The sequence below is a fragment of the Glycine soja genome, chromosome 16 (assembly GCF_004193775.1).
Source record: "Glycine soja cultivar W05 chromosome 16, ASM419377v2, whole genome shotgun sequence".
Lineage (NCBI taxonomy): Eukaryota > Viridiplantae > Streptophyta > Magnoliopsida > Fabales > Fabaceae > Glycine > Glycine soja.
Genome location: NC_041017.1, coordinates 32,979,129 through 32,993,007, shown reverse-complemented (window position 1 = coordinate 32,993,007; position 13,879 = coordinate 32,979,129). Strand labels below are relative to the sequence as shown.

At 33.0% G+C, this 13,879-nt stretch overlaps 2 protein-coding genes across 2 annotated transcripts; both read right to left on the bottom strand.

Moving 5' to 3' along the window:
• Nucleotides 1–647: 647 nt before the first annotated feature.
• On the bottom strand, nucleotides 648–3,609 carry LOC114389287 (sm-like protein LSM3A). The gene is made up of 3 exons (XM_028349926.1): nucleotides 3,380–3,609; nucleotides 1,661–1,756; nucleotides 648–1,106 (listed from the first exon to the last, which is right to left on the bottom strand). Exons 1-3 carry the CDS (start codon nucleotides 3,494–3,496, stop codon nucleotides 1,026–1,028), a joined length of 294 nt encoding a protein of 97 aa, XP_028205727.1. The 5' UTR covers nucleotides 3,497–3,609; the 3' UTR covers nucleotides 648–1,025.
• A 2,311-nt stretch (nucleotides 3,610–5,920) lies between these two features.
• Nucleotides 5,921–13,204, bottom strand: LOC114390898 (general transcription and DNA repair factor IIH helicase subunit XPD). The gene is made up of 12 exons (XM_028351821.1): nucleotides 11,250–13,204; nucleotides 10,019–10,299; nucleotides 9,602–9,684; nucleotides 9,108–9,511; nucleotides 8,768–8,961; nucleotides 8,438–8,618; nucleotides 8,218–8,342; nucleotides 7,752–7,841; nucleotides 7,555–7,633; nucleotides 7,378–7,454; nucleotides 6,704–6,812; nucleotides 5,921–6,330 (listed from the first exon to the last, which is right to left on the bottom strand). The coding sequence occupies exons 1-12, from the start codon at nucleotides 11,781–11,783 to the stop codon at nucleotides 6,211–6,213; spliced, it is 2,277 nt and encodes a 758-aa protein (XP_028207622.1). The 5' UTR covers nucleotides 11,784–13,204; the 3' UTR covers nucleotides 5,921–6,210.
• Nucleotides 13,205–13,879: the final 675 nt, after the last annotated feature.

Genomic DNA, 13,879 nt, shown 5'->3' with positions numbered 1-13,879 from the left:
TGTATTTCACAACCTCCTAAAATTTAAGTATTTTTAGGATGTGTGATTAAGATTGAATGAAGAAAAAATTGATATTATTATGAGTAAGATGAAATGTTTTGATTAGCAAATTTTGGATTAAGAAAAATTTAAAGCAATCTAACCAATTTAATTTGTGAAATATCAAGTAAAAAAAGGAGAATGTAGGAATTTTAAAAAGAAAATTTATAAAAGATAAAATTTGCTTAATTGACTTGAAAAATAAAAATTACACACTTTAAACTAAATAACAAAAATTATAATCTTCTTCAATAAAAAAAACTAAAAAATATCATCAAAATAAAAGGATTAAAATTGTATGTTATGAAAAAAAATAAAGATAATGAGAGTGAAATTAAAAAAAAAAATGTGTTGTTTGATTTGATGGAATTAGGAGAGAAAGGAAGAAAATAATTCTTATTTTAGTCACCAAAAATATGTTAATATCGTCACTTAATTCACATGTTAAATTTTGAACTAAAAATGAATGACAAATATGTAAAGATCTTTCTGTTATTTCCTTTTAAGGACTAAATTTACAATACATGACACTTTCAAAGATAAAACACACACACACAGAGAAACAGAGAGAGAGAGAGAGAGAGATATCATAAAGACTCTTGAAAAAATTGTACTCAAACGTGCCCTTGGTAGACGGCAAGCTTCCAATGAATAAACCGACTTAAATATCATCTCAGTTCACATATCTTCTATTGGAACTAAAAGTAAAACATGAAGAAGACATAAAATCAGGAATCATGAAACACTTTTTATGGAGCCACTAATATATAATGTCAGCTCCACACAGCAGCTAATCGTTTATGTGCATACCATGATTCTCTCATGCTACAAAGATAATTGAAAACTGACTGTTTAACAGAAATCTCTAGCACACAGGCCAATTGAGTAACTAACCTAATCATATGAAATGAGATCACTACTTAAGTTATACAATTTCATAACAGTGACACTTGTTATTAAAATGATCACATAGTTCATCAGTCCAGTCATGCAGTCCTCAATGGCGGGGAAACCAATATCACCCCATCTCCCCTGACAAACAGGAAAGGAACTGTCCGCTTTGTAGTCTGCAATCAGAAGGAAAACAAAAGATCATGCAAGGAAAAGTATCTTCAAAATAAATGTAGCATGCTTCAATGGTTGATGTAGATTGAAGATTGTAAATATGCATTTGGCATTCCCTAGATATGAACAAAATTCCATGGTGCATTACTGTTTAGGAAAGGCAAATTTTTGTTTTCTCTAACAGAAAGTCAATCAAGCATCCAAGTTCTGAAATAATAACGCTAATAGTGGGGTGGGGGGGAAGGCCTACAGTTTTATTTGAAAAATACCCAGAATTGTCTAGCTTTACTAAGCATCACTCACTGATAAGCAATTCATTTGGCCATAGTTATTTTCAATTCATTCAAACAATGTTTCTCCTTAATCTTTAACTTATAAACTGTAACCAGCTCTTCCTAAATAGGAGCATGTCATAATAGATGCTGCCCCTCAACAACAATGCTAATATGTAATCTAAAATTATTCAAATTTTCCAGCAATTATTCACATTTCTACCATTTAGCTTAGCCAAAAAAGAATAAATATGTATTTCTCTTAGTTGCTGATTACAACTTACCCTCACAATTTCTTCGTATGTCTCATCATCGATTTCCACTGTAGTAACAATTTCTTCAACATCACCAAGAATCATATTAAGATGCTGATCATAAGCCTGCAAATTCAAATTGAAAACCCAGTGCAAAATAAGAAAAAGGAAAATACTTATCAAGCCAACGATATTTTAAAAGATCAAAATAATCACCAAGGGAACTTTTACAAGAAGAGGAGAGACAGGAAAGGAAGCAGATACAAAAATTCTAAAAGAATTTTCCCCTTACAAAAGTTTTACTTAGGCAACCTAAATATAAAGCAATGCATATTTTCCATATATGATCACTTTCATTCGAAATAGAAGTTTATTACCAGGACAAATAATAATTTTATGAAAGATTTATATCAAGTAATTCAGGAGAAAGAAAGACAATTATTTCCTGTGTAATAAGATGATAAATACAAATCCTTTAACAAATTTTTAAGGGAAGGCTATGTTGAGTGCTATTCAGACCCAACTTTAATCCGTTTAAGGAACTTTCTAACAAATTGAAAACCAACTTAGAGACTCCCAAATTCATAATCTTATTCTAGCTTATGTATGAAGTATAGACATGTTTGATAGGTAACAACGTAGTACTTCTCAATCAAAGAGTGTTTCTAAACTTTGCACATAAGATAGGAGAAGCAACAAAACCATAAGAGTTCAGATCAAAAAGTTAAAAGTTAAGAACTCAAAGTTTATTAGTTTTCACTCATGTAAATAATTAAGTAAATTATACCATTTAGTTAGATTAGAATTAAACATAGTAGTTGGCAACCAGTTGCAAATCAGACAAGTAATTTGCACCAGGGTAATATAGAGGTTTCTTCCACAGTTTCAATTCAGCAATTTGACAAGGTGAAGCAAATTATTTGACTATAATTATTAAGCACGTCATCAATTTATCCATCCTTGGTTTTCAAGTCTCATGCTGAAAGTTTATCTCATCAGTCATCACGCATTATCATAACAAACAGAAATCTCACACCTGTGTAATTAAGACATTTCTCGTAGTTATACTTCTATCAAATGAACAAGATCAATGACAGTGATGTGTAACTTGTAAAAATCATTGTGAACTCAGGTTAGTTTCAGATAGGAACTCTTCGGTAAATTAAATTACAATTTACAAGCTCATGAAAATCTTATAAAAATGCAAGAACAGTAAACAAACACATACATAAAAACCACCACCCCACCCACGCAAAATGCACCAAATCATTGATCTAGTTTAACATCAGTTAATAGCAGTGAAGAAAAATAACTAACAAGTTGTACTTATATTTTGCAAAAAAAATAAACAACTCATACTTATCATTCCTCATCCCAAACCTGCTTATTCTAAATTATAGTTCAAAACACTCAAATTTCCATTCAGCAACAAAAAACAACTTTCTTCCAAAGCGCAAAATTTGGAACCACCAAAGACTCAATTCCATCCCCACACGCAAGTAGTATACACCCCATTATTCTTACATAGGGCATATCATTAGGGAAGTCCGAAAGGCACAAACTTGCCAACTATTGCAACAAACCCAGATTTCAATTACCTTGAAAACAACTTTAAAATTTTAAATTTTCCATCACAGAACACCCAAAACACCCTACGCGTTAAAGGGAAGTCTCAAAAAGAGTAAAAAAAAGCTTAAAGAAACAGACAAATTCATGAAAAGGAGAAAAAAAAAAAGATTGAAGAATTACGTGAAGTTTGCCACGAAGCTCTCTGTCGGAACGGAGTTTGACATAGATACGCTCGTCGAGGCTGAGCCTAATGAGATCCAAAGGCTCCTTCACCGCACTCTCTTCCTCTGTAGCCATCAATGACTTCACCAGTTGTTCGACCCTTTTCTCACTTTCTCTTTTTTCAGTGGTTGTGTTCTTCGAGTTGAAGGTATTTCAAGTTTTTTTTTTTTCTTGTTAACCCTCTTTTTGAGTCAATTTTTAATTTCCCCTTGGGTCAAAGTATTTGTAGTTTTGTTGGATCCTGGGCCTAGGACAGGTGTTTTAGGGTCCATATCATAAGTTTGTAGATTAATTAATTAATTAATTTGAGTAAATTTTAAATCAAAATTAATTTGGGTAGTAATTTAATTTGGATTTTGATCAAAATTTTAGATATAGCATAATAGCATTAATGAGTAACCACTATCACTTATATTGTATGCTGTGTTTGGTTTAGACTGAAGAGAAATAGAAGAGATGAAAATAAAATAAAAAAGATGATTTAAAAAGAGAGAAACATAATAGAAATAGAATGATATGTTGCATTGTTTAGTTTAAGAATTAAGAGAAATGGATAAGAAATAATATATTGTGTTAAAGAGAATTTAATTTTTTTCTATAAAATTGATTTTTTGGACAAAAGATTTTGTTTTTACTGTTTGTGAAGACGGTATTTGCAAACTTAATTTCCTCCTAAACTGGTTCGTACTAAATAATTGGCCCTTAATTTCGTCTTTGGTGTATTATTTATTTATTTAGAATAATGTTCTCTTATTTATTTATTTAGGATAGAACACTTGTTATAATGTTTGAAGTTGTGATGAAACAAACCGTTGTGTTATAGAGCATAGATCCTCTCCAATTAAGAAAAAAAAGTGAGTTTACAGTCTAATGAATCTCACCATTCATATACTTTTTATTTTTTATATATTAAATTCATTAAATATTAAAATAAACAATGGCTGAGATTTCATCCAGTTAAAAAAAACTACAGAGGATCTATTCAGGCTAAAGATTTGTCACCAATGGATCTTCTAATGGAAAAATATCCTTCCAGATTTTTTTAAACTACATGAAATCTCAACCCTTTATTAATTTTAGTATTTTATAAATTATATATATAAGGAATAAAAACATATATATAGTTGTTAGGATTTGTAAACTGGACACTTTTCAGCTTTTTTGAACTGGAAAGATTACTAAGGGTGAGTTTGATGATGTGAAATGGAATAAAAGGAAAAAAAAATATTTAAACTTTCCTCTTATTTCTTTTCAATTTGAAGTGTGAAGTTCACATTTTTTTTTAATTTTCTCTTATTTCTTATCAATTTGAACACAAATAAACAAAGAGTAAACCTTCTAATATATAGCATAGCCTTCTCTTTTAAGAAAATAGAAGTAGCAGAGACTAAAGTAAGATTCGAAATAGTGTTCAACATACTAATTAAACGCCTAGTTCGGTATGATATTACTTTTTTCATATTTGGAGAATAAACTAACAATATAGCATAGCCTTCTCTTTTAATTTTTGTGATTTTTATTAAAATATTATTTCATTAAAATTTATATACTTTTTTTTATTTTTTAAATTAAATTATATTAAAAATACTAATACACAAATTCAAGCGGCATACACATAATACTAAAATAATATAAATTGATTCGATTTTAAAAACACAAATCCCAAACTAAACTAAATCAATTTTTTTAAAAAAAAAACAATCATTCAAACAAATCTAGAAAAAATTGGTTTGATTCGATTTTTGATTTTTTTAATAATTTTTAGTTTAAGCATTGCAATGTGATACAAAATTTCTCATACGAATTGCACACACAAAAAAAAAAGAATGGTGATTATTTTTTAAAAAGTATTAATTAACATATTTGAAAACATGTAATACAAGATTTGTTGCAAATCAATATTCATATTGTTACACGAAAGTAACATTCCTACTAAATCGCAAGTTATTTAACGCTTATTTTGGATCGATTTAAATTTATATAATATGATGTGACATTATGCCCAACATTTAAAGAGATTTATTTTAGGCTGCAATATAATTTTATTGCTTTCATTTTGTTCAATCCGTAATTTTAATTCAATATTTTAAAATAAAGACATTTCATCCTACTATTTTAAAAAATTAACAATTTTAATTAAATTTTTAATTTTACCTATTTTTTTTTTTTTTGAATTCTAGACCTAATATTCATATAAAGTACCATAAAATGATTTAATTAATTAAATGTAAGAAATAAAAATGTAAACAATTAAAAATTACACCAAAGTTACAAAATTTTGTTAGACAAGTTGCAAGGCTTTAATTTTTCCTGTATTTGGTTCAGCTTTTGTTAGACAAGTTTATCTATACTTTCACGTCAAATGTCCAAAAAACAGACAAGCTATTTCATGAAGCTTCAAATGACAGGCACCTAAACCTTACCATGATAAAAAAAATGTCTATCATGAATCATTATCAAATGAATTTATAAACAAACTAAAATGATAAATACGATAAATAATGGAACCCAGGATAAGCATGCAATAGTACCCAACTAGATTTCAATAAGTAATACAAAATAACTTAATGCTGAGAAAAAAAAAAAAACAAAACAAAATAACTTAAGATCGAAGCCTCAACTAGATTTCAATGCTAAAAACAAGGTGTCTCATCATTATGGATTGCTCCGTGAAATCATATTCTCATCAAAATGACACTTCCTCTATATCTATGTGAAAATGGGAACTGCATATGGAATTAATATTCAGATGAAAGCAGCCCCGGTTCAGAAAATTTTGTAGGCATGCCTCAATACATCATATCATCCAAGCCACTGACAGCCATCTTCTCCAAGTCTTCCTGGGACAACAAGGTTTTCCTGCCAGTGCCACCGGTTTTATCATAAGGCTGGGCCATTTTCCTGAGGAACTGCATTCAACAGATAAGAAAAGTGTCATTATGCAATCAAACAAACAGATATTGTATCACTAACATGCAACTCTGAAAAGGTCACAACCATTTATGTAACCATGTTCCAACACCAACTAGTGCGTACATACGCATGCATGCTTCTGTGCATACATATATTCCAGTTAAACTGTGAAACAAGGTTTTTACAATATCACTAAATCAAGTGCACAAGAAGGCCTAGGTCTTAATTGCTACCTTCCAAACTAGAGGTCTTGGCAGGCACAATCATACTGCTTAAGATAAAATAGAAGCATAATTTATCTGAAGGGAAATAACCAACAGAAAAAGAGGATAAAAAGAAAAGAATGCAAAATAAAGCAAAAGGGCATACCTCACGTGCTATATGCAAAGCCATGTCTGTGCTCAAGTTCAGGTGGGCATCATGTAAATGAGATAGTATCCAACTAGGCAATTTTGAACGTTTGTCATGGCGACTATACCTGCAGAGTGCAGAAGTTATAACCAACAATGTGTTACTATTTACTGTCAGAACACTGTCATAGAGAAAAGTAGAAGCCAAAACCATAAATGGAGCAATCATCATAGGTAAAATAGGCCATTTATTCATGCAGACTTTCATAAGTTTAAATTGGTTATTTCCTATATAATGTATAGAATTTGTGACTGTAATTATTGATATTTACAGAGACATTTACCAATTTTTGCTGATTATATCTGTTAGTTACATGGTTTTTGAAACTAAACATGTCATGGACCTGAACAAACATATTTCTTTCTTTGCTTGACAAACTGGATTCTGAAGATTGTCAAGTTTCTTTTGGTTTGTCATTCATTATTAGAGACAACCAATAACTTCCAATCCATTTCAGGACAAATTCCATAAAGTTACAAAGAGAAGAGTGCATTGTGCTTTTTGAATCAAAACTAGAAACTAGCAAGTTGGCTTCATCAAATTAACGTCAGCGTAGAATACTATAAGCAACCCTCACATTTTCCCAAATGTTCAACATGTTCATGGAAGCAAAAGGACTCAAGGATACTAACCTTTTGTCTGCAAAAATCATCATTCCATAATCAGCCTTTGAACGGATTACACGACCCACACATTGAGCAGCTTGTCTCTGCTTAAGCAGAAAAGTTTAGGAATCTGATGATCAAATTATCTGCAGTAATTATAAGAGATAGAGATAGAGAGAGAGAGAGTGAGAGAGAGAGTCAAACCAATGCATCAAAAGTCAGAAAATCTCCTTCCTTAATTTGAAAAGTATCCCGTAGATATTCCAGACGTGCAAGCAAAATCCTGAAAATTTATTACTCTAATAAGTTCTACAATCTGCAATTCAACCTCCATAATTTTGACAAGAAATATAATAGTTCTAAATTATACTTGTTCAGAAATTTAGTCAAATGAAACTCACTTGCTTAATGTGTATTGAAAAGGAACACCAAACATGATTACTAGTCGGCCATAATGTCGATCAAAATCTATACCTTCAGCAACCTTTCCCCTGCAAACAAGTAGATATATTCTTAGGATCGGATGAACTTAATAGATAGGTAAGGTAATAAGCAATTACAGCAACTAGTTGTTGTATAAAAAATCAACCTTAAAATCTGCCTTAATCGGGGGAGTTGCATAGGCTATTCTAATTTCTAAAATCTAAACAATCTAGTTTGTTAAATGTGCATCAAGCAAGGGAACAGGTATGCATATGAGCATGTACATACAAAAGCAAAATAGTACTGATAATGAAGAGTTCAAATCTCAAGATCCAATTTTAATGTACAATTCAACAAAAAAGAAGCATCAAAGATGGAAAGAGAGTGCAGTTTGATTGATCTTATCATGCAAGAACCCAGGAGGATACTTTTCTGTTATCTTACCTAGCAACAGAAAAAAAGATAGCACCTCTTCCACAATCACAAGCCTTGCGGTAGTTATCAAGAGCCAATGTAGTCTCTACCACATCCTGAGTCTCAATAAAGACAAGTTTATGTTGCATTATTTCCTGGAAAAAAAAAAGATGCTTTTAGCACACCACCAAACTATATAACAAATACTACCACTCTACCCGTGGACTGGATATCAAAGAATCTAACTAACCTTTAAAATTCCATTTTCATTCCAAGTATTGACTATCCCATCCATATATGAGTAACTAACAAAGAAACATACAATCCCATCCGGAACAACTGAAGCCATTTCCAACAAGAGTCTTCCATAATTCCTTACCACACCCAGATCACTTCTCATATCAAATTTCGTACTGACTGGAAGCTGATCACTGAAACAAGAAACCGATAAAACATTAAAAATATAACAAAGGGGGAAGTAAAAGAGGTCACTTTCAAGCAAATCAGAGATTTAAAATGTAGCGTATTAACAATTAACAAGGTCTGTTTTAAAATACAGGGGAGTAAATTATGAGAATACCTGCCACGGGTAAGCACCATAGGACATATGCAATCTCTTGTTAAGGACATAGTAAAACTTCTACTGACAACAGGATTGAAATTCAAAAGACGAGGGTACAAATCTATTGGGCTTAGTGTGCCAGATGTAATCACAACAGACTGAAATCGCTCAAAAACTGGCTTGATAGCAAGAGAAGCATCATGGCAACAAAGCTGAAATGATAAAAAATAATAATAATAATAATAAGAAAAAGGGTACTAGATAAACGCAGGAAATAAATAAATGTTGCATAACAGAACTAATTTTAAGGTTAAAACAGCAAATAGAGTAAATAAAAATCAAAAACAACAATGCTAACCTGTAATACAGGATCAGGAATATGTGGCATTCGCTCATCAAAAGGTTCAATTATAATAGAAAAACCACGAGCATATGTTCCTACAAGGGTGGCAAAATCACATATAGTTTGGATATGAAGGAACTCATCGGTATCTGTAATTTCCAATGTCATCATCAAAGAATGAAGGCGATCATAACAGAACTTTAGTGCTTTTTGGTCAATTCCGGCATGGTTAAGAATAGAAACAACAAAGCTAACAGGGCTCTCCTTCTCCACATTCTCAGTATCCAAGCGCCCTTCAAGGTATTGAACTAATCTACGCAAAACATGAATAAAATGCTCAGCCCGGCGAATATTTCCAGGTACAGCCTCCTTTAGTATATCATCAGGCAAGGCCGGATTTGCAAGCCAGGCATCAGTAGCTATGTAAAGAAAAGAAATTTTAGTTAGTGATGACCAGAGGCAACATTTAAGAATTAAGACATTAACAACAAAACTGACATCCTACATACCAGGCAGGTCTCCTCTTAGTGCCAAACCTTCGACAAGCCTGTTGTATTCAGCACGGAGTCTACCTGCATCAGTGGCCTTGAACCTTCCTACCAGTTCAAATTCCGATAGTTAAGAGAATCTGAATCAAATTTCAGCTATGGATACAAATGGAAAATAAAGCAATTATGGCACTATTGCACAGGGAAAAGGGCAGGAATTCCAGGTGCCCCTAGGTAAAGTTTGACCCTTTGTAATTCTTTCTTTTATGAATCAACCTAACAAATGTATTAAAAAAATAATTTGCATTGTACAGAAGATGCCAAATTCACCAGAATCCTTAAATTCTATTAATTTATTCTCCTGTTCTTCCCTATTTGAGTTGTCATAGTGAAAGAATTGGCACCATACAAGAGGAGAAAGCTAGAAACAGCACATACTTGTCAATTTCCTGACGCATCCTATTAAGATTTCTTCTAGCACCTTCAATAGTCTGCCTCCTCACACTCACACTAAGCGCTTCAATACAGACATTATCAATATTATGAGCTTCATCAAACACAACAACTGACTCTTTCTGCATTTCCTTAGATATTATGCCAGCCACCTTTGGATCAAGCAAATACTGATAGCTATACACCACCACGTTGGCAAACTGCACCATATGTCGTGCCAAATAGTATGGGCACCACCCCTTCTCCTTCCCATATACTCTCAAGTCCTACAATCGCAGACACATTCAGTTTCAAACATTTCAGAAATTCATTAAAATCCAAACCCACAGCCATACAGAACATCTAAAATTTAAAAAAGCAAAAGCAAAACTCAAGCAACCACCCACAGACAGTGGATTTTAAAATTGGAGAACCGTGAACATCCAAAACCTTAAAATTCAATCTTTCAATGAACCACAAAATCAAAACACTCCAAAATAATCATAGAACATCCGAAACATACTAATCAACCAAGTTAAAAATAACAAAATCAAACATTCAACAGTAGGGAACTTCCAAAACTGACCAAAATTGAACTTCTCAATCAATCACACTAAATATCCAAACTTAACCGTAAACACCCCTCACTACGTGAAAGCTACTTATTTTGTCCATAAATGATAATGATGTGCATCTAAACATTCCCAACCCATAATCAAATACACACTTAAACTTATAAAAGATGTCTATCATGAATCATCGTCAATTGAATTTATAAACAAACCAAAATTATAAATAAGTTAAATAATGGAACCCAAGATAAGCATGCCTAAACTCGATAAACCCACTACAATCATAAACATAATTGGCACTACAAATAATTTAAGATTGAAGCTCAATTCCTCAACTAGATTAAATGCTAAAAAAGTAAAATAAAAATCGATTGCCGCAGCAATTACGAAACAGTCTGCAACTGCAATTACACAACTTTCAACCACAACGTCAAGGGTTTAAAGGTATCAATGGCAACCACAATACGACATTTGTTCACAATTTCCCACAATATCAAAGATCGCAATGAAACCGCAACCATAACCATGATTTGAAACCTTGCTGCAAACATTTCAGAACAAGTGAACAACCAAAACCAAATTCATCTTCCTCCATACTAGGAATTTCAAACAATTCACAATCAGATAACTAACATCCAAACCCAATCAAAACCCAAAAACCTAACCTGCAATGTATAAACCCCGGGAGGCAGAACCGCGGACGACCCCGCCCGCTCATACTGCTCAAAGAACTCACACGTCGGCACGCCAGGGTTCTCCGCGGCCACCGCTCGGACCCACGACGCGGTCAGCTTCCGGCATCCAGCGTCCACGGAGTCGCGATTCTCCGCGGCGAGAACCCGCGGATTAACGCAGAGATTTTTCCTGGACGACAGGCCAAGGGCGAGGATCTTGGCGGCGGGGCCAAGGTGGCGGAGCTGGTAGTCGTGGAGGAGGCGGAGCTCGGCGAGCGTCTTCTCCATCTCGTGGACGGTGCGGGTGCAGTAGAGGAGCTTGAGGGGGGAATGGGGTTTGGAAAGAACGTAGCTTGTGATCAAGGAGAGGAGTGCGATGGTTTTCCCCGTGCCGGTGGGCATTTCTAGGAGGCAGTGGCCCTTGGCGTCGAGGGCGCGCTTGAGTTCTACCATGTAGGAGTATTGCTCCGGGTAGATGTTGTCGTAGGGGAAGTACACGGTTATGTCCTCTATGTCGAACTTCATTGTGGAATTAGCCTTGTTTTAGGGATTGGGCATCAACCGTGATGAAGAAGAAGAAGAAGGTTTTAGGGTTTTGTACTGTCTCGGTGGTGAGTTGTGGGACAAGAACAGTGGGGATAGTAGCACAGTGAATAGGGTCAGGTCAGCTCTTAAATAGATTTTATTAGACTTACTCGAAAACTAAACTCATAAATTCAACTAAAAATTAGATACATGGCCCACCCCAGTACCATTTTAGATGATTTGAGCAAATGAATAGGTAAAACTTGATGAACTTGGTTGGTTTTTCAACTAAATCTGGTGACTCAGTGGCATATGGTAGTAAGAGTAAACAATCATTTGATGCACAAAAGAATTTTAGAAGTGTTTGATTAAAGTGATAATATATATTTTTATTCTGCGAAAAATAACAAGAGAAACTACCCTAGACAGAGTCCTTAAGCAAGAGAGCATCAAGGGTAAGAGGGAGTACAAGGTCCAAGTACAAAAGGGTTGACATTGATTAACCCCAACATTTGTCAGGGTAGCTTCGTTGACCTCTCTCTCAATATGGATAAAGGAAAGATGCCACTTTCTATTGATAAACTGAAAATTTTGTAGCAAGAGGTGTGCATATTGATGAGGAGGAGGACAAATACTAGAACACACAACCTCAACAACTTGTGTATTATCAATCTCGTAGCAAACACTAGGAAATCCACGGTCCCAAGCAAAGCGAAGGTCTTGAAGGAGCGTTATAATTTCACATTTAAGGCATATTGTATCCATATGAAGAAAACTCCGCAATCTAAACAACATTGTTGTGGTCACGATGCAGACCACCAGTCCCTATCACTAGGGTCGAGGGAATACACAACTACTATCAACATTGAGCTTAACTATACCAAGAAAAGGGCAAGTCCATTTGGGTAAGTAGAGAGCAACATCTCTCAACTTGCAGAATCTTGCATAGCCAAAACAATATCATTGTGCAAAGCATAAATCCAACAAATGACTTGTTGAGTAACCCACTTGTCCACATAAAAAAATTTGTTGTTGCGCCACTTCCAAATCCATCATAATGCTACAACATAGAGAATCCCCCTTGGAGCTAAAAGCTATGCTTTAGCCAAAGGAGAGGGTTGGAATTAAGAAAGCCTTGGGGGAGAGAAAGCCTAAGCAACTCTAGACTTCCCTAGCTTTTGGGCAGTCCCAAAGACAATGAATAATATCTTGGTCATTCTAAGAACATGGAGAGAAGGCTGAAGAAGAAGAAGAAGCCAGATGGGGCCTGTAGCGGAGAAAATTAGTTGGCAAAGCATTATTTAGAATGAGCTAGTAGTCATCTTGATCTTCTCAAGAATCAACATTTTCCATAACTATTTGAAAGGAAAACTGGTAATAGAATGATTCCCAACATCATTGAAGATTAGGAATGGCAACATGGCGATGCAGAGGTGGATTTGCCTATTCCAATCCTTATCCCCTCTAAAAGATGGGGATGGGTTTGGGTTTATAAAAAGTGGAATGAAAAAAATGAAACTAAATCCAATTCCTATCAGTTTCAGAAAAAAAAAAATATGTAGGAAACTTATGTCACATTTTTTTCAAAATAATATTTGTTCATATACTTTAAGTAAATCATATATTAAATTATTAATTATATCTTAATTCGATTAATATATATATATATATATATATATATATAATATTTAATAAAAAAATAAATAACCTAAACATATTTAAGAATTAACTTATATTTCTGGTTATATGTATATTTATTTTTTATAATTATTTAATGTTGTGATTTGGAAATTAAAAAAATTAATTAATGCCTTAATTTTTAATTTTTATTTAATAAGATTGTTTATTTATTTTTTTTTTATTAATTTTTATGGTTGTTATTTTTTATTTCTAATTTATCATATATGTATGAAATCATAAAATATAAGTAGAGATGAAACTACTATAATTGAAAAAAAATATTTAAATAATATTTTAACCTTTTAAAAAATCTTTGTATAAATGCACTTATAATATAAAAGAGTGTTTATACTATTATTTAATTACAAATTATCATGCATAGTAAAAGTAGTGACTTTTATAGTTTTTTTTTCTTT

Bases quoted from the DNA above. Each gene is read 5' to 3' on its own strand.
- LOC114389287 (XM_028349926.1), bottom strand. From the start codon at position 3,496: ATGGCTACAGAGGAAGAGAGTGCGGTGAAGGAGCCTTTGGATCTCATT. The intron at 1,757-3,379 runs GTAATTCTTCAA...TTGAATTTGCAG, and splicing joins AGCTTCGTGGCAAACTTCAC to GCTTATGATCAGCATCTTAA. The intron at 1,107-1,660 runs GTAAGTTGTAAT...TTCTGATTGCAG, and splicing joins CATACGAAGAAATTGTGAGG to ACTACAAAGCGGACAGTTCC.
- LOC114390898 (XM_028351821.1), bottom strand. From the start codon at position 11,783: ATGAAGTTCGACATAGAGGACATAACCGTGTACTTCCCCTACGACAAC. The intron at 9,512-9,601 runs GTATGTAGGATG...TTCTTTACATAG, and splicing joins ACTAAGAGGAGACCTGCCTG to CTACTGATGCCTGGCTTGCA. The intron at 8,343-8,437 runs GTTAGTTAGATT...TTTTTTTTCCAG, and splicing joins ATGAAAATGGAATTTTAAAG to GAAATAATGCAACATAAACT.